Source organism: Rhinatrema bivittatum, chromosome 1, assembly GCF_901001135.1.
Source record: "Rhinatrema bivittatum chromosome 1, aRhiBiv1.1, whole genome shotgun sequence".
NCBI lineage: Eukaryota > Metazoa > Chordata > Amphibia > Gymnophiona > Rhinatrematidae > Rhinatrema > Rhinatrema bivittatum.
The window spans coordinates 794,085,468-794,106,334 of NC_042615.1; the positions used below are offsets into that span (position 1 = coordinate 794,085,468).

The following is a 20,867-nucleotide window of genomic DNA, read 5'->3' on the forward strand; positions in this document are numbered from 1 at the left end:
TTGCGAACTATGGTCTTAGATAGTCTAAACAATGCCTGTGTCTAAGCGAAAATGTGAGCTAACTCCTGCACCAGAGCATTTAAAATAATTGATGAGAGTGTGCTGGATCCCGGGAGGAGGGAAGGTGATGATTCTAGCTCTGTAGCGTCAGTGTTGCGTCAATTTCAGTATCAACCACGTCTACAGCCCCAGTGCTCAGATGCACAGAACAGCCAAAACAGGAAGGGGGCTTACAGCAAGAACTGAAGCAGATCCACGCCACCCAGAAAGGCTTTTTCATGCCTGCTGTCTCCTGAGGGGAAAATAAGGCATTTGTAATCTAGGCAAGGAAACGCTGCTGTTCCGATCGCAGACGAACTGTTTTCAGCACCTTGGACAGAACATAAGGCACCATGGCTCCGATAACGGCCAGCCGAGAAGAATTTGGTAAGTTCTTAGATAAATTTACAAAGAATTGACTCCATTAAAAAAACAAAATAAAACAAAAAGCGTGATTTTGTTCTGGTTGGGAACTGCCATCTTTTTCATGTAATAGGTGCATCTGATTTTCTAGCAAATAAGGAGAGCAATGTTACATGTTATAACGTTTCCCTTGATATGGTTACTTTAAACACCATTTCATTGCTGGAGAAAGTCTCTCTAGCCGATGAATCTCAGCTATCAAATTTATATTAATGCGTGCTTTTTTACGTGTTGTCAAATGTTAAAGGAGTTTTTTGTATGAACATCTTATATTATACACATACACACACACACACACACACACACATATAGATACATACAGTGCGGTGCTTCTGAATTTATTGTTGAAAGGCAAAATTATTTCCATGAACATATGCTTACATTTTAACACTGTCCCATCCATTCCCCTTATGAAAATAAGTATTGTCAATCAGTTCTAATAAGGATAACCATTTCCTTTAATAGATGAATGTTTTGTTGAGCATCTTCCCACTTTGAGGTAGCTGAGCAATATAGTCTAGTAAATATTTTGTAGGCATATAAGAAAAGTTTTAATGGTAACTGTATTATTTTTTTTTCTTCTGATAATGTAACTTATTATTAAGACTGAACAAACACTTGTAATAATAAGAGCCAGGAAACATTCCTTGCAAATTCCTCAACAGAATAATATTTCTGCTTTCTGGATTTGGACATTTATATTCAGAAATGTCATAATGACCACATTTCTGAAATATGTGTCCTTTAAAAATGAATAGCCCCAGGCAGTTACCAGTTTAATATTGCCACCCTTTTCTATATTATTGCTCCATATTCATGCACAGTAATTTACAGCCTTGAAATTATGCCAAACTCAGGTTTGCAATCTTTCACAATAACTAGAAAAGCAATGAAAATGTGAGATAGGTGTCGGTGTTTGGGTTGGTTTTAATTTAATTAATGATGTATATCATTAGTCACAATATTGTTAATCATTTAGAACAATATTGATAGGTGTTATGACTAAGACTCTATTGTTAGCTCAATTGCTGGCATTCATCAACTATAGAAACAGTAGAGCTTTGTTTGGCAATTTTTAAAAAGTTCACATCTTTCTCAAAACATGTTTTAAAACAGACAGTATTTGTTGTAAAGACACACTTTTGAAATCTCACTAGTTTGTGAGTACTGTATACACTACCTACTTTTATTTATTTTCTGAAGATTCACTGTCTCTTTAATTTCAGTTTCTTTCCTTGTCTATCACATCTTGATACATATATTTTACATACACAGAAATTAGTCATGCCAATTAACTGTATTGTAAGAGGATACCAGAGAAGAGACAGCGAGATAAAACGGCTGCTACTGGGAATGAGTAAGCAGGCCTACCTCTTTATATGCTGTCTTTCTTTTGATTTTACAAGTAGTTATTTTATTCTAGTATAGCTCTTCATTATTTCTACCATTTATGCGTTTGCTTATGGTTTGCCATATCCTACACAGAGGTGTGCTGCAATCTCTAAAACATGTACCATTTTTTGATCAAAATTCTCATAGTTCAAGTTATCACTTCACTATGGCATGGTGATCTTACCTCTGATAGTAAAACAAATATCTCCCACAGTTAAAAATGTTTGCTGATCTCTGCTGGTATTATTCTATCTCTCTGAAACCCAACCAAAGCTTAACCTCACAAACATTCATACAGAAAGATGTTTAAATTAGCACAAGCTTGAAACTTGTGAATGTAACATCATGATCAAGGTTTTAAATTCTATTACTGTTTAACTCAAATCACTCTTAACCATTTGTTCTCCATTTGCTACTAGTACGTATGAATGTTAAAGCATTGAGTGAGTAACCATGTGTGGTGAGTATTTAAAAATGAGACTTTTGTTTTAAGGAAGAGGATTTGCATTTCAGTGTGGTGCTCTTGTATTCTAGGTGTGGCACATAGTTAGGGAAAGAGGAGCTGTAGCATTCTTAATGAGGGAAAAAGAAAGATGGGTAAAAATCCAATGAATAAGGTAAAACCTTGGGAGGAATGGCTTAAACACAATTATTAGGAAGTTTGTCATTTTGGCATGTATTCTGCCAAAATGCCCATCATGTTTCTATTTAAATTTCTAACATTTGGTTAACTGCATTCAAGTTTTGAAATGTCCGATGAAAGTTAAAATACATATTCATTTGTAGGCATTTCACAGCAAAATGAGTTCTTACATCAAAAGGAACCCAAATTCTTTCATTTTGTATATTCATCTTAGGAAATATGCAACATGTAACTAATTTTATGAAACAACTAATAAAAATATTGGACAGATAATATACCGAAAGAAAGATGGATGAATTAGAACAGGCTTGAACTTTCTGAGCAGAAATACCATCATGAAAACAAATATACAACACACATTAATCAGGATAAAAATTGCTATTCGAGCAGACAGAATTTGATACCTTAGAGATTTTCATTGTTGCTCCTAATAGCACTGCCAGCACACAGTATAGGAAATGTGCTGTACATTTATCATGGGAGCTGCATTGTACCTTCACTCTGGCACAGTAACTGCACAGATGTACAAGACATGCTGTACTTAAGAATGCTATTCATATTCTTAAGCAGGAACTCATGTAATTGCACAACTAACATAGCAAATCGTCAGATTCCTTTGGTTTACCAAATCTTATCTTACCAAAATATTATTCAAGAAATAAAACTTAAATATGAAGCAGTGGATTCACCCAATGTGTAGTCAGAAAGGGGATCACCGTGAACAGTTATTCAGAAAGGCAATTAATTGTGATTTAACACTGTAGCAAAGACTGTTCAGGGGGCTGTATAGAGGTGAAAATGAGTGTATAATGAAGCATTTTGGTCTTGGCTATGTCCAAGCCATGGATTGCATTATCTATCTCATTTCTCTGTGCATGAATCTAACTATCACATATCAGAAATTCAGGATCACTGATATCGGTCCCTTACTGAAAAAAGACAGGGAAACCACAGTGAGTATCCTTGGACCGTGAAGCAGAATTCAAAGCCACATGGCCTATCTCAAAACCTTCTAATTTTCATAGTCTCTGAAACATGTGCTCATTCTAGCATCAGACGAGCCAACGGAGAAACCCCCCACCATTCCCAGGAAAACATGTATGCATATTAACGTAGGAAATACAACTGGCAATGCCTGCTAGCAAATGTCAAGATATGAGGAACTGTTGACATGAAATTTCAGCACGTATTCAATGAAAAACAAACCCTTTGCTTTTCTATTACTCTTTAACTCACTTCTCTATGAAGGAAGACTAAGGGTGCTTAAGTGGTTAGAAAAGTGTACTGAGAACCAGGGAAACCAGGGTCAAATTCTGCTTCTCCCACTGATGCTCACTGCAACATTGAGCAAGTCACTTTCACCTCTATTGCCTCAGGTAACTCTGGGCCTACCCAATGTGTCTGAATTGTAACTTTCCTTGAGCATGGGTTTGGGAAGGTGAGTAATTAAATCCAAACCCAGAACATTCTAGCTGAAAAACCTTTTCCGTGTGCACACAACAAAACCCCATTCAACACAGACCAGGAAAACTGGAGTCTCTCAGCACTGGAGCACTGACCCCCCCCCCCCCCCCCCACATGAACCCCATCATCATTGTATTATTCACTGTACATCCCCGGCAGTTATTCCATAATAGAGACAGTTCTTCCTTCATCCATTCTCCTCTTGCCAGTACCCTGTTCACTTTCTATAACACGATTTTTCAGACATTTTGGCTGGCATAGTACCTTCTAGGCTAGGAAACCCTGAACTCCTCCTGCTATTAATGCTCTGAACAAGGATGCACGTCATTGCTCAAGGAGGTAATCATTGCTATCTAGAAACAAATGGAGAGAACTGGAGACTCAGGAGTGACTGTTGTCACTCAGTCTTCTTACTCCTTTGCTAAAACTGTTCAGAATTACCAACTGGCACAGGATGCCTCTCAGCTGTGCCAAGGAGGCATGAGCAGACTTGGGATATATAGATGTTGGAAATGTGCTGCTTTAGTGGTAACACTGGATGCAAAATAAAACAAATGCAGGCATTAGAGGCTCAGATTCATTACCTGACTGAGAGGGGGGATATGACAGCTAGAGCCAGCACTTCCACTGTGACCCTCAGTGACCTCCAGCACACATTTCTTCAGTTGGCATCTATGGTGGGTGTTCTTTTCAGTCTGCCATGTCTTGTCTCCTGCCTTTTTGCGTGCAAAGAGAAAGGAGAGCCCGTATTGTTGATGAGTCTAATGTGTGTTGCCTGAGTGAGAGTGAGCATTCTGACCAGTTCCTCTCTAGGAACACTCAATTGGAATGGTTTTCAAGGTAACCATAATGAATTATGCATGAGATGGATTGGCATATGACAAAGGATGTGCATGAAAATCTATCTCATGCATATCCATTGTGCATAATGGTTATCCTGAAATCCAGATTGGCTGGGCGTGTCCTGCGGACTAGATTGAGTACCACTGCACTAGACTAATAGTGCGAATAGCAGTTTTTGACCAATCCATTAATATGTAGTATCTTTCTTTCTGAATGTTTTTCAAACTTACCCAGATCATGTAAGGTGCCTAGTGCCTACTCCTAACCTGGGGATTAGCGAAGGGCACCCTGCCTTCAGGGTACCAGAAGGAAGAAATGGAGAGGGTTAGGGTGGCAGACTGGCTGATGGAAAACCCTTAGATGTATGGGGGCACAGAAGGCTAGCTGTGGCTGATTTATGGCAACCACCCCTTAAATATTTCCTTGTACATTTCTGTCATTGCCCATCAGAGTCTGAGGTTTGTGTATACAAGAGGTTTTTCATGTGCTATCTGTCTCTTTCAGCATAACATAGTAGCACTTACTGTGCTTTTTTGTCCTGTTTGTGTAGTATTTCATCCAGCTTTAACATTGCTCTTGCTCCCTCGTTCCTTCCCTCATAATTATTACTGTGCATGAGTCCCGTGGAATCGTTTGCTTTCTTTTCTTTGGGTGTCATCCTCGGTTATGGTGTAGTGGAAAGAGAGCATTTGTTTTGTTTTCCCCTGATTGTAGACTTGTTGTGTAATATTTCTTGCTTACTTTGTGATGGCAATTTTAAAACTGTCTACTTCTAGTGCAAACTTTGCGGGTGCTTTCCACTTGTGCACTTTGAACCAAATTCCAAAGGCAAAGTAAACATGTATGTTCCCTTTTAAAATGTATGCAAGTACGAAGTACCTGTAGACCTTTGCCCTTCTTTTCAGTGCAGACAAACTTTGCCACAATACGACATGCATAGGTATGAAACTTCAATATCTGCATTCCCCCAGGAATGCCTCCTACAAACTGGCTACAAGTATGAGCGAGCGCTATGGAATCTTAACATACTCAAGAGAGGGACATTCTCAGACGGCCAATTTACCCTGAGGTAGTATGTATTTTGGGGTAGATTTTCCAAGGGTTATATATGCGCATAACCCTTTAAAACCTACCCCTGTGCACTCCGTGCCTATTTTGCATCAGCTCGGCGGCGAGCGCAAGCCCCGGGATGCACATATGTCCCAGGGCTTTGAAAATGGGGTGGTCCGGGGCTAGGGCCAGGGGCGGGCTGGTGGTCTGGGGGTTGTCCGTGGGCGGGGGTGGGGCGGCGGTCCGGGGATGGTCCCGAGTCCTCCGGCACAGCGGCTGTGCCGGGGGTTGGCGCGCCGGCAGCACGCACAAGTTACACCTGCCAGAGGCAGGTGTAGCTCCTGCAATAAAGGTGGGGGGAGGGGGATTTAGATAGGGCAGGGGGGTGGGTTAGGGAGGGGAAGGGAGGGATGTACATTTGTGCGCACCAGGTAGCGCGCACAAATGTACCCCACGCGCATAAGATTTAAAATCTGCCCCATATTTTTTTAATGCTATGCACCCTTGTGTTGCACTGTTTGGTCACGCTGCTTAGCACAACTCTAGCCTGCTGGTCTCTGACTTTCTTCACATTTTCCTTTTCCCCTGGTTATGCAGAGCAAGCCAAAGGCTTTCCCAGGGGCTGGTGCCCTGCAGAACAAATATACGACCAGGGGAATCTTGCTTCATTCCTGTTTTTACCTGAGTGGTCTGTAAGGCATGCTGCTGAGTATCTGTCCTTTTTGTTTTATCTCTTTTAGCCACACCCAGATATGTACATTCTCTTCCTTTTTAAGCAGCAGGAGGGGTTATAGGCATCCACCCCAGAGGTGAACAGAGGTTGCAGAGGCCCAGCAGGAAGGGGGAAAATTTCTAAACATTAAAAAAAAAAAATATATATATATATATATATATAATGATATACATGTATTTATTTTCCTTTACAACTGATGTTCTTTGTGGATTTCCCTGTGCAGGGATGTGAGTGTATGTGCACAGTGTTGATTCTGATTGCATATACTTGCAAAAGTGATTGTGACAGAGCTTTGTGTGAATGGAAGCAGGGCCAGATGGAGGGGGGGGGGGGGGGGGGGGGGGGGAACATGTGGATAGTGTGTTGAGATTCATAGGTGTATAATAGGGAGGAGGAATAGCCTCGTGGTTAGAGCAGTGGGCTATGAACCAGGAGACCAGCGTTTGAGTCCCACTGTTGCACCTCCAGTGCCTCAGGTATGAAACTTCAATTGTAAGCCCTCTGGGGATAGAGAAGTACCTGCATGTAAACTGATGTGCTTTCTCAGATCAAATGTCAGTATATAAAAAAAAGTGTGGTAGGCAGTGCTAGTCAGTTTTGATTTATCAATAGAGAGGAGGCATTATGTCAGTTTTGCTACTATCTCTTTAAATGCATCTCTTTAAAAACAAAAAGAAACATCTCCACAACAGGACCTTTTCCAATTTCTTTTCCTCGGGCTTTTTTTTTTTTCCCCCAAATTTAATTCCAATGGAATTGGAATGAGTAAAAGGAGACAGCGTGGCAGGGATCGGCTCTCATGATTATCCATGGCAGAAAAACAAAACGTTTTTTCCTCCCATAGGAAATAATAAATTATACTTGTACATAAGGAATTATAGGATAGACTTTTCTATGTTTATCCAAATATTTGCTTTTACTGTTTTACCCAAATTATCAAGTTTTAACACCTAAATTATATTTCTCCTGTTTTCATTTATCTTTTACAGTTATGATTGCTTTCACTAGTAAGAGTATTTTCTCTTTATTAATTCTTTATATTGTTCTACATGCAATAAACACAATCAGAAAATATCTATTCTTTCTTTTTTTCAAGGAGATCTGCACTACCTCACTGTGACTAGTAGGTGGCGTGAAATGTACATGCAGCTTCTATAGCTTTTCTCATATTTTTCTAACTGTAGAGTTTACAACCATTCTTGTTAGAGAAGTAATTTTGCTCTTCGCTGCAGCTGTTTTCTTTTAATATTTTACTTCTATTTTTTTTTTACAGAAGAAATTCCCACTGTTGTTGGGATCTTCAGTGCATTTGGCCTTGTGTTCACCGTTTCCTTGTTTGCTTGGATCTGCTGCCAGCGCAAGTCTGCAAAATCCAACAAGACCCCTCCCTATAAGTTTGTACACGTGCTGAAAGGAGTTGACATTTACCCTGAAAACCTGAACAGCAAGAAGAAATTTGGAACAGATGAGAAAGAGCAAAAATCAAAATCTGTGATACCAAAGAACTCCCTCCATCTTGATCTAGAGAAAAAAGATCTAAACGGCAACTTCCCCAAAACGGACCACAAGGTCTTGGGTGATCTGGACCCAGAAAACTTTTCTCAAAAGCATTTCCCTGAAAAAGAGAGTGATTGTGTATCACTGGAGAGCATAACCTCTAGCACATCATTATCATCTGTAGATAAGCCTGATAAGCTGGGCACTCTGTTCTTCTCCTTAGAATACAACTTTGAGAAGAAAGCATTTGTAGTGAACATAAAAGAGGCTAGGGGTTTGCCAGCCATGGATGAGCAGTCCATGACTTCTGACCCCTATATTAAAATGACCATTTTACCAGAGAAGAAGCATAAAGTCAAAACCAGAGTGCTGAGAAAAACCCTAGACCCAGCTTTTGATGAGACCTTCACATTTTATGGAATTCCTTACAATCAAGTGCAAGACCTAGTGCTTCACTTCATGATCTTGAGTTTTGACAGGTTTTCTAGAGATGATGTCATTGGAGAAGTCCACATCCCTCTCATGGGAATTGAGTTGTCTGATGGAAGAGTCCTTATGAACCGAGAAATTACCAAAAGGAATGTCAAGGTAATTGATTTTGCTTTTCTGAAACTGCTTTGTGTACATTAAAATAAAATAGGCATACTGCTGCATGTTTTCTGGAAACAAAATAAATAACTACAAAATGTATAACAAACAAATAATGTTGGTTTTTATGAGTGTGAATAGTGATTGAGAATGCAATATAAAAGTAATAAAATATTTTAAATATTAAGAAATGTTCAGTATATATAATATTAATATTTTATCAAGATATCATAGTGGCAAACTAAAACAACTAATAAAGGGCCAGATGTACTAAAAACCTTTTCCTTTTTTCTGTCAATGGGAAATAAAAAGTTCAGTAATAAGGCTTTTTATAATCTTCTTTATTTTACTGTATAATTTTGTTTTGGACAACTGTATCCTGCTTTGTACGGATGTGCAATTGTTTGAAAAGAATGGGAAAACATAATGAATATGCCCAATTTAATTTCTTTTGTGCCCTCCTGAAACAAATGGAGAGGGTTCCATGAATTAAACAAATATTTTGTATCCCATTTGTTTATATTTCACATTCATTTATTTGGTCCATTGGACACTATTGCTGTGTATTCTGTAGAAAAAAATCAATCAACTAGTAAGCTATAGGAACCAACTTTTACTTGTGTTACCTCACTGCTTTACAGAGCCTTATCAGAGCCAAGGCAGGACAAGTTGGCAAAGAAATTAGCTAGAGGAGAAATCACAATGCGGCATCTTTTTAAAATAGCCTATAGCTGCTATCTGGATCAAGTAATGCTGATGTCTTCCCACTGTAAAGCAAAAGCATGTGTCTGTATTTCCTTTGCAGAGAAGAATGAGCTAGAGAAACTCTCTGAGAGTTTTTTTTTTTAAAAAAGCTTAATTTTTGGATTTGGCACTGATAAAAGGCTGATTCTAATCTTCTATGTGCTGCAGTGGTATCGCTCACTGTACCAGGAAGAGAGGCAGCTGCTGCTTATGATTTTTCTCTTCACTAGAGAAGGGACAGGGTGGGAAACAGTGTGAAGATTGCAGTTATGGTAGTGCTAGGGATTTTTTGTCTGTCTAGACACCAGCAAAGCGAGCAGTGCATGCTCAGATATTGAAGAAAAGAGTCTTCCAGTCTGTTTTGTCTGTTCATGTTAACAGATTTTTTTGTGTGTGGAATTAAAACTAGTGCATACAGCACAGCACACATACACAGTGTGTGTGTGTGTGTGTGTGTGTGTGTGACATAATAATCCATGCAGTGAGTGGTAATATGAGTGGGGGTACTGTGACAGGATCAATAATTTCATTTGTAATATCCAAATCCGTAGCAGTCAGTGCACTTAAAAAAATTCTATCATGTCAAGAAAAGAGAGGAAGGGATGCTGATAGGGTTAGTACCTTTGGCATGGCAGCAATAAAAAAGGCAACCCTGTACCAAAATTGAAAAGGGATTTGTTTAGGTCCTGGATGGCAGGAGAGGAAGGCAGCTCAATGCAGAAGAATTTTAATTTGAAGAGCATGTGCCACTGCTGTATGTTTCACTCCTGCTTGTTTTGGAGTAAAGAGAAATGGAGGGAGAGTCATTCAAGACTGGCATTACCAGGGCAAGGGTAGCAGAAGTGCAACACTCAGGGAAGGTAATTTTTAAACCCCCACACGGGCGTCTATGTGTGCGTGGTTCCCAGCATGTGCACATGGGCGTGCTGATTTTCTAACATGCGTGCATCGACATCTGCATGTTATAAAATCCACTACCCATGCACACATGGGCACATGACTGCTGATGCACACAAAAGGGAGGGGAATTTTATAAGATGTACATGGTGACACAAAAGGCTCTTTCTTCGGTTTCCTCCTCGTCCACTCCAATATAGGAGTGGACTGGGAGGGAACTTCCTGCATGCCTAGCTAACCTGCCTCCCTTTTCCCCTATCTGCTCCTATCTGCCCCCTACCTTTTCCCCTATCTGTATATCTACCTAAAACCCCACTAACTTTTTTTTCAAACTTACCTGTTCTCTGGAGGAGTAGCAGGTTGCAACTTAACTGCTCTCTGGAGGAGTAGCAGGTTGCATGCACCGGTCTGCTGCTGGTGCATGCTTCACCGGGGCAGTACCTAATGGTGCTGTCCTCCTGGTCTGCCCATGCTTCACCTACTCCCTGCTGATGCCCCACCCAGACCCCACCACTGGCCCAACCCAATCTTTTGCGTGTACGAGCAGATACATGTGTGACCTCAGGCATTTGAAAATCCCTATGGTGTACACAGCCTGGCCACATGCATATCTGCCCTTTTCAGCATGCACCAGGTTTTTTAAATTGGCCCTAAAATGAGCAGCATGCTCCCCTTTGGTTCCTGCTTCTGAGACAGTGAAGGCAATATTTGCGCCAACTGATTGAGAGGAAGGATTTTATCTGGGATTCACTGAATCAAAAAATATTGAAGAGCCAGCAGCCAAAGAGATTTTGGTAGTAAACTCAGCCTCCAGTGAGGTGATCAGAGAGAGAGAGAGAGAGAGAGATGATACTGATGATATTGACAGCAACCCCCCAGGAAAAGCAGGCAGAACAGGTAGAGAGGATGAGTGGTGTCCTTGACATTTTTCCTCAGAGTGCACTCTCTACCATGACTCTAATGCCAGCATCAGCATCCAAAGATGTAGAGAATGGATATGGAAGAAATCCTTGAGCTAGAGGCACTTAGAAATGAGGGAGGGTCCAAATATTTCTCAATGTATTTACTGCAGGAATATTAATTGAGGGGAGCAGGTGGGGCATCTCTCAAACGCTGGTATGCTGCATCACCTGCAGAAACAGCACCTACTAGCATTGGCATCAGGGGAGGGTGGCAGTAGTAGCTTGGAACTCCTTTCTGCTTATAAGTAAAGGACAGAGGAAAGGGGAGGAAAAAGGAGAAGACTTTTCCCCAAGTGGATCCCACAGCCACTTCCAGCAGGCCAGCACATTTCCCAGCACAGCAGGCAAACCACCATAGAGAAAATGGGGGTGAGGTTTGGAAGCACTGTACCACAGCAAGAAGCAGGCAGTATCTAAAATATTAACAAGGAACATCAGGGAAATTATTTCTCTTGAAATAAGGTCTGCATGTATTATATATTTATTTGTTTAATTATTTATTTAGTTCTTCTTCAAAACTATTTACATCCCACACCCTCCAATTTTTGGGGTGGATTACAAAGGAACATACATAATTGTTAAAAGTAAATCAAAATACAAAAAACTAAATTAAAATACTACAACAAAAACTCATTATATTAAAATATATTCATACATTAGAAAGGTCATCCCCACCCTGTACAATCAGTTCCATAGTCAAATGCAGGCTCAGCTATCCTAGGCAGGCTCAGCTATCCTAGGCAGAGAGAGGCACTTCACCAGTGATATCTGTATGAGCACAAATGTTATGCAAGCTTATCTCTTACTAATGGTACATAGGTGAGGCCTGACTGAGACTGAGGCCAGCAGCTACTCTAGTGGGGGCAGAACATTAGGGTGCAAATGGACTTTGCTGAATACCCAATTGATGCATAGCCCTCATACTTCATACAATATTGGATCAGCCATAAGGAAGATGCTATAGGATTTGCTGCTACATTGGAGAGGCAGGAATATGCAGGCAGGTTTCTGTATGATAGAATGTGGTTCAAATATGTTAATGGTAACATAATATGGGAGCTTTCAGGATATCCATTAGTTTGCTACCTTGCAGTGGGGTATAGTGTGGAGATGGGGTCCATTGATGATGGGACCCCATTGCTGAAGAATCTGATAGAGAGGTGCAGGAAAAGAACAGGGCTTTTCCATAGAAGCATGAATGCAAGGCAGCTTCTCTGTGAGAATTAGGAAGAATCCAGGATGTCTCACAAGCATCTTGGTGCAAGATGTTGGCACTTGCTGGAATTCCACCTATATTATACTGCAGAGTAGACTGGAGCAGCAGACACTCATTCATGATCTGTCTTTGTAAACTGAGATAAGTGTGTCCCCTAGAGCATCATGGTCGGGTAGCGATCAGGTAGCTGGTACAAATCTTGAAGCCGTTCAAGGCTTCCATGGAGCATCTGAGTTCCAAGATGCACCACACTGGGTGAGGTCATTCCTATTGTAAATATTCTTTAAGAAAACATAGAGGGCTTTCATAACAAACAGGGAATGGAAACATAGGTGTTATAGGTTCTGGACCTCTTGCAGAAGCAGGTGCAAGAGAAACTGAAACCTCTCACACAAAACCAAACATACATGCTTGCTACAATTGTGATTCATGGGTGAAGGGGAGTCTCTCCCTCCACTCCCCAATTTTCACATTCATGAAGGAGATGATGGTAAGTAAGGTATCTGGAGATGAGCACCAGAGGCATAGTCACAATGATGATGTAGCATAGGAAAGAGTGGCCACCTCAGAGAGTAGTGCAAATATTAGCAGCACTCTATCAGCTAACAGCTATCACTTCCTCCCCAACTAAATATGCCAAATACATGTTGCCCACAAAGAACCATCTCTCTTCAAAAAGCTATAGCTAAAACAGCTGGAAAGAGAGACCCTCACTCCAGCCCAGTAAAGGATATCGCAGAACAAATTTCTTTGATATGCTATCTTGCAGAGCCCACTGAGGATATGGACACAGACATGTTGACATATTGGGCACATAAATTGGCAATCTGGCCAGACCTACCCAAAGTGGGTCTGCATTATTTTTCCTGTCTACAAACCAATGTGCCCAGTAAACATATCTTCTTATTGTCAGGGGACATAGTGAGTCCATAAAACTCAAGGCTTTTGCATGAGTTGAAGGAAAACTGGTCTTTTTGATAATCAGTCATCTTTGTTTGTGTTTCAAGAATCTCCATGTGAATGGCAAGATGACTGAAAGCACCTTGAAGGCTTTGCTGCCACTCCGCCTACTTGCCATGCATCAGATGCAACACCTTAGGGATCTTGCCGCTGCATGCCTACCCATCAGCTCTCTTATAAACCACCTTAGATTTATTGCTTCTACTGCTCTGCCTAGTCCCTAATAAACCACCTTGGGGGTCTTCCTGTTACTATATCTACCTGCATGCCTATTTTGTACATGCATAGGAGTTTTGGTGCCTCCGTGTTGTTTGCGGTTGGGATCTCATCCTTTATCTCTCACCCTGTTTATTTTACTGCTGGTTATAAATGGGTGTTAAAAAGGAATTAATTACAAGTTTCTCTTTTCACTACATCTCTTTTCCAGTTCTCTACCTTACTGGTAAAGTTTAAAAGAAACCCGTGTGCACCCATAAATGCAAGCAAAGATACGCCTCATTTTATAAAGTATGTGCGAAGCATTTAAAATACCCGTGGGGCATGTATGCTGACAACCTTTTAAAGGAATAAATCATGGGGGGAGGGAGAGAGAGGAGGAGGGAGTGAGAAAGGTCTAACAAGAAGAGTTGATTTGTACATGCAGTCTCTTGTTTCTGAAAGCCCTCTAAGTTTTCTTAAATAATATTTTCTATAGGAATGACCTCATCCAGTGTGGTGGATGAGGTCATTCCTATAGAAGTCCTATAGAAGTCCTATAGAGGTCATTCCATGGAGCATCTGGAACTCAGATGTTCCATGGAAGCCGAATGGCTTCAAGATTTGTACCAATTGTCTCATCACTACCCAATCATGATGCTCTAGGGGACACACTTATCTCTGTTTCCAAAGACTGATCATGAATGGGTGTCTGCTGCTCCAGTCTGTTCTGCAGTAACTTAAAGGTGGAATTCCAGCAAGTTCCAACATCTTGCACCAAAATGCTTGTGAGACATCCTGGATTCTTCCTAATTCTCACAGAGAAGCTGCCTTGCATTCATGCTTCTATGGAAAAAGCCCTGTTCTTTTCCTGCACCTCTCTATCAGATTCTTCAGCAATGGGGTCCCATCATCATTGGACCCCAGCCCCACACTATACATCATTGCAAGGTAGCAAACTAATGGATATCCTGAAAACTCCCATATTCTGTTGCCATTACCATATTTGAACCACAATGAATGCCTCTGAATGTGTCTGTAACACCACCATCCCTAACCCCAACCCATCTCCCAAAAATCCACTTAGATTCAAAGTGCCTCTCTGCAGTGGTAGGTGCATGTAAAGTGTCAGGCTGACCCTATACAGAGGTGTTCTCTCTCTCCCTCTCCTTCTTCATGAGGACCAGTAGCAAAATACACAGGCAACATGCATGTGTTGCTTTTGCAAAATTCATGGTTACATGCGCCAGTCTTGGAACACCCATGCCCTGCCCCTTTTCCATCTCCTTAATATGTATGTGAGTTCTTCCCACCTTCTTAAGATTTGTGTTGCTCATGCACAGCACCCATACATTGTGAAAGCAAGCAATGCTTTTAAAATCTACCTCTTACCTCTTTTGTTCTACGTCTTTAGTATCTCAGCCTAGTTCCCCTCCCTTCTTCTTTCTTGGTTATACTGGGGTGGGTTGTCCCCAGAAACACTCAGTGCAAAGAAAGAAATGCACAACAAAAAAGAAAATGTGCATGGAAGAGACCATTTTATCTGTTCTTAATGTGATAAAATTGTCAGTAGGATGAGAGAACTAATTCAACACCTGAAAATCAACAAAATGATAATTCTGTGTTCATCTACATAATATGGGAAAAGGTTTCTTAATAAAGCAATCCTCACAAATTAACAGGAAATCCACACTAATAAAAATATTTATTTATTTATTTAAAAACTTTTCTATACTGTTGCTAAGTTATATACCATCGCAACGGTTTACAAATAGGCACATAGACTAAGGTAAGTAAATGTCGGATATTGTACATTCTAACAGGTGCCAATAAAGTTCGGTTACAATTTCATAAATAAAATCATTATTTGAGTAATGTTGGTCAAGTCCAGGTATATTATTGAGTTACTATCTCTTTGAGATATTAAATGTAGGATTGAGTAAATTCATTCTCATCTGCATTACCCTGTACTTTCATTCTCTACCCTCCACACTCTTTAGTGAAGGATTTTTTAAAGAGCCATGTTTTTAAATTGTTCTTAAAAGTTTTGAGATTATTCTGTAATCTGAGTTCAGGGGGTATCGTGTTCCATAGTATGGGCCCAGCCAATGATAAAGCCCTTTCTCTCACTTGGGTTAATTTTGCTGACTCAAAATTACTCAAAAGTAATTTTATATGTTCATATTGTGCTAAAAGTTTCAACCGGAAAGGAAATTTCACAAGAAACCCACAATTCCACCAAACACAAGATTAATATCAAGTAAGCAAAATATTAAAAAATTATGTAAATAAAAGTGTTACTGCTTAAATTCCACTCTTGCACTAAATCTGACTAGCAAGTGCTTAACAGGAACACAGACATCTCCCATGATACTATACCCCTTATCCTAAATCTAAGCAGTCTTTCTTCCACTCAGAATTGTTGCTATACTGACAAAGTGCACCTTGAGAGTCTCGCTGTCACTCTGCCTTGCTGTCATATCCCAGACTTTTCACCACTGTGGGGTGTTGCTTTGTGTCCCTCATGGTGCCTTGGTGTGTTGATGCCATTCTTTGTGCTGCTTTGTTCCTTTATCAATGCCTTGGGGGGGGTTTCTGCCACCTTTTCTGATTTGTTCCTCCTTTATGGTGCCTTAGGATGTTGATGCCATTCTTGGTGCCATTTTGCCTCCCGTGCTATCTTTGCGGTTCATGCCACTGTTGTTGGTGCCCTTTTTTGAAGCCTTGGGGTGTTCTTCCCACTCTTGATGTTTCTTTGCTCTTTTCATGGTGCCTCAGTCAGTTCCTGATACTACTGGTACCCCTTTGTCCCTTTCTGGTTCCTTAGGCTATTCATGCTACTTTTGGTGAAAACCTGAGATAGTCTATACGTGTCTAAGATGTCTACCCACCAGTTTTATGAGATTTGATGAACAATCCTCAATTCTGGAGTCCAAAAAAAGGCTGCAGTGATTTCCCCCATAGACTTTAATGGCAAATGAATGATCACATAAAAAAAAATACTTTTTTTTTTCATTTGAAAATACTGAACCAAATGAAGGTGCCCTATGAATGAATGAACTGAATTAAAAAAAACAATGTCTCTGCAAACCTCTCTAATGCTTTGAGAATTATGGTATGAATGAAGCAAGATATTCATCTGAATAAATAAACAAATGGTTGCATAATAAAAATAATACAGAAACTAGAACATGATATAAATGTAAGCAATAAACTCATAGGATTTTATTTTATGTTAGTCATTTCAGTGTAATGACATATTCAGAGAATAGAAAGCAATAAAAGAAGGATCAAAATCAAATTAAATGTATATGTACATGAAGAATTTCTAGCTAAGATGTATAAGATTTGATTCACCAAGATTTTTCTCTCATTCTGGTATAATGGGATAAAAGGTTAGAAGTAAATTTTAAAAGCCCAGCATGCACCAAAATTGGGAGATGTGCATGCATGTAGGACATGTGCGTGCCTACATGTGCATGTTTCTCCTGTGGAGCAAAGATCTCACTCTCAATCAAAAAGGGGCCTGGTGTGGATGTGGTTTGGGCAGGGCGTGGGTATTCCAGGGTGGGGCCAAGAGATGGGTGTGCAAATACGTATGCGTCTGGTCGTGCACCCAGATCCCGTGCCATAGAACTTTATTTCTGCTATGGAGGAGGTGTAACTTAAAAAAAGAAAAAACCATTTCCTTTGGTCCAGGGTAACTGGGAGGGGAGTGCAGGCTATTAAACCTGGTGGGTTTAGAGTACCTAGCTCTAGACTAGTTGAACTGGTGGGCAAACTAGTTAAACTGGTCACTGGCCACTTACATGGCTCATACCTGGATTTGCGTGGCTGCGTACACCTAGATACAAAATAGTGTGCACACACTTGCACACCCAGGATATATTATAATATATACACGTATGTGCACGTATCTTATACAATAGCCACATCCCTGGGCATGCACCACTTTTAAAGTTGCCATCTGAGTAAATCAGGAATATTTACTTTGTTACATAATGAGGTCATTTTAAAAGGAGTAACCAGGGGGAATCTCAAGATGGCGTAAGCAGTCGCATCTTCTGCTGCTCCTCCTCAAGTCCCTTCTACTCATTTTTCTTGCCGCATAAGAGGAAAGGTCGAGTGAGGATTTCCCCTTCTGAGCCCTCACTCCCACTGGACCAGCAATCCATCTTAGAATCTGCTTCCTCTACTCCAGGAGCATGGGCATTGAGAGCCATTTGTGGGATGGAGGGAGGAGTCCTGTCTTTGCCTGGGGAGGTTTCCCTCAGCTGCCACTGCCTGCTAGTGTTCAGAGGAACACTGACTTTGTCGGGGCATGTGTTGATGACCTCACAGCTGCTACCCAAGTGGAGGGAGCTGTCGACATTTCATTTGTGGGGGAATCAGGTTTTGTGCCATCCCCACAGTGGGATTCTGCTTCAGAAGCGAGAAATGCTGAAGGCGACTTTGACCCAGAATTGCCATCAGAGGGGAGTTAGCCAGCAGCGGTTGCCGCTCCAGATGGTGAGCCACTGAGTGTTTCTCATGTTTCCCCCATATTTGTCAAACTGGCAGTGGTTACATTAGATTCGCTCTGGGATTTGATTGTGAACTTTTCCCAGTTATTTTGGTGATTACTTTCATAGTTTAGAGGTTGTTTCCCAGGGACTGGATGCGGTTGCACAAGATCATCAGATAATTTTACAGGAACACGCTGATAATTTTAATTCCTTGAGGACGGAAGTTAAGGTGGTACAAGCGGTCTACATTACAATTATTCAAGTACGTTTCTCCCTATCTAGAAAGTAGGAAGTTATAGAAAATCAATTTATACATTTGAATTTGAGATTTACCAAATTTTCCTAAAGTTGTGGGAGAATTACCTCGATCAACGCTTAGAAAATATTTCATTGATATTTTGAGAATTCCAACTGATAAAATTCCTAATCTTGATAAAGTATTTTTCTCCATTATAAACCAAATTCCAGTCAACCGGATCACCCTCAAGCTACTGTGGACTTTGCTAATTTGTCTACATTTCTGGAAAATTCCACCTATGAAGTTACTTAGAAGTCCATATTGCTTATTACTTTTTCATTTGTTCAGGAGTTAAGTTTTGTGATGAAATCTTACTTCCAAAATGTTAATGCTAGTTTTCTGGGTGCACAAGTCAGGATATATCCTGACTTGGTTAAGGTCACACAAAATGATATAAAGGGTTCCTTCAAATGCGCCAAGAAGTTCTTGCTCTTGTTGCTTTGTTTCTTCTACGTTATCCTAGTAAATGTAGTGTGAAATTAAGTGCAAATACTGTTTTTTTCTTACTGAACAGTTAAGGGAGTTTCTTACTACTAGAGGGGTAAGGCTTGAATGTAACCCATAGCCATCTTTGTATATCCGTGATATATATTGGGAGTAGTAGTTACACGCCATCAAATGTATAATACAGGATTAATTCTGTTGTTTCTTTTTTGCACCTCTTAATTTAGATTTCCCCCTTAATTGTTGGTCTTTATATAGAGAGGAAGATTTGTTTTGTTGATTTTACCTAAGATTGTATAATTGGTATACATCTCTTTTGTTGTTTCTGTGCAAAGATATCTTGCTTTGTATTTTGAAAAAGTTTAATAACATTTTTTAAAAAAGGAGTAACCCGTTTATATGTATCATAATATTGTAACAATTTTCAAAAGCCATTTACACACATAAAGTGTACTCATGCTTGAATATCCTATGGACAATTCAAAGGCATATATTGTATCAATTTTCAAAAGCCCACTTATATGGTTGAAGTGTATTTACACATGCAAAACCTAGTTTTATGCATGTAAATCTTTTTTAAAATTACTTTAGTGAGTTATTCCATTTTGGCTGATGTGAACTAAATCCTTTGAAAAATCAATACTAATTACATGGAGCAAATCTAATTTACTTACAGACTTATACCATGGGTTTGGGAACAGTCACTACAGGATTACTGTAATATTTTGTGTGTATGCTATATAGTATATAGCACAACTTTTATTTCGGATTAATTGATTATGTAGAGTTGGTTTCTTTTCTTTTTCAAAATATGCAGGTCCTTTATTAGTCAAAGTAACGTCCCTGTTATCATTTTCTTAGAATATCAGAGAAATCCTCACAGTTAAAATCCAGAGAAATGAACCTAGATTTGTTTTCATTTCTTGCCACTCATTTGCAAGACAGAACCACACAGTAGTTTATAACAGGGTAAAAAAAAAAAGGAAGGAATTCTAATAAAATGGCTTCTAGGCTCTAGATCAGAAAAAAGAAAAACCTTTGTGCTCATAGCAATTCTCTGTTCATTTCTTTAGAAGTCATCTGGACGTGGAGAAATACTGATCTCCCTTTGCTACCAGTCCACAACAAATACCTTAACAGTGGTGGTGTTAAAAGCTCGGCATTTACCAAAAGCTGATATATCCGGCTTATCAGGTAACGTACTTTCAGAATTTACCTTTTTATTGGTATGCACCGATCCTTTATTCTTTGGGGAGCACATGAAACTCTTGATGCTTCAGTCATTTTGATGTCTAACAGGATCTTGAAATACAGGAACAAAAAAAGAAGGCTTATCAATAGAGGAAAGCGGCAATACCTAGTGATCCTCAGATCATGTCGATTAATGTTAATTAAGTCCCTGTAAAAGGATTGTGAGAGTTAAGTCATAGCAAAAAAAAAAAAAAAAGATTCACTATTTACCATGTCCTACTGTGTTAAATTAAGGAAGGAGTAAGAGAAGCATGTTTTACTGTACAGAGTGCAGATAGCAAAATGAAGGCCGTCTTACATTACTCACATCTAATTATTCTCAAGGCTGGGATATCTGTATATATATGATTATATATATATATATATATATCTTTTAAAACACAATTTTGTGTAATCTCTTTGTTTTACATGTTTTTAACTTTGTTTATAACATAATTTGTTCTGTAGTTGTCAATTTAAAATGACAAATTATATTTTAGACTAGTGTAGGGAAATAATTATCTGCTTTTATTATTAGATGAATGCACAAATGAAAAGTTCAAAAAAAGGGGGATGGAGTGTGGGTGGTGTCTGGGCAGGTCATGGCTGCTCCTGGATTTAAAACACATTTAAATATTGTATGATATATTTAAGTATATTGTAATGCTGGATAATAGGATATTTGACAATTTATTAATTTTAATAGAAACATTTTCTACCATTTTGGAGTTTTGGTGTAGTTAT

The 20,867-nt window shown here is 39.6% G+C and overlaps 1 protein-coding gene across 1 annotated transcript in view; it reads left to right on the forward strand.

The window, feature by feature from the left end:
* Positions 1-275: 275 nt before the first annotated feature.
* Positions 276-20,867, forward strand: part of SYT4 (synaptotagmin 4) — a 59,986-nt gene continuing 39,394 nt past the window's right edge. Inside the window, exons 1-3 of the mRNA XM_029586586.1 lie at positions 276-426; positions 7,861-8,672; positions 19,967-20,087. Coding sequence (XP_029442446.1) covers positions 393-426; positions 7,861-8,672; positions 19,967-20,087 — 967 coding nt within the window. The 5' untranslated portion in view covers positions 276-392. The remainder of the gene's footprint in view (positions 427-7,860; positions 8,673-19,966; positions 20,088-20,867) is intronic.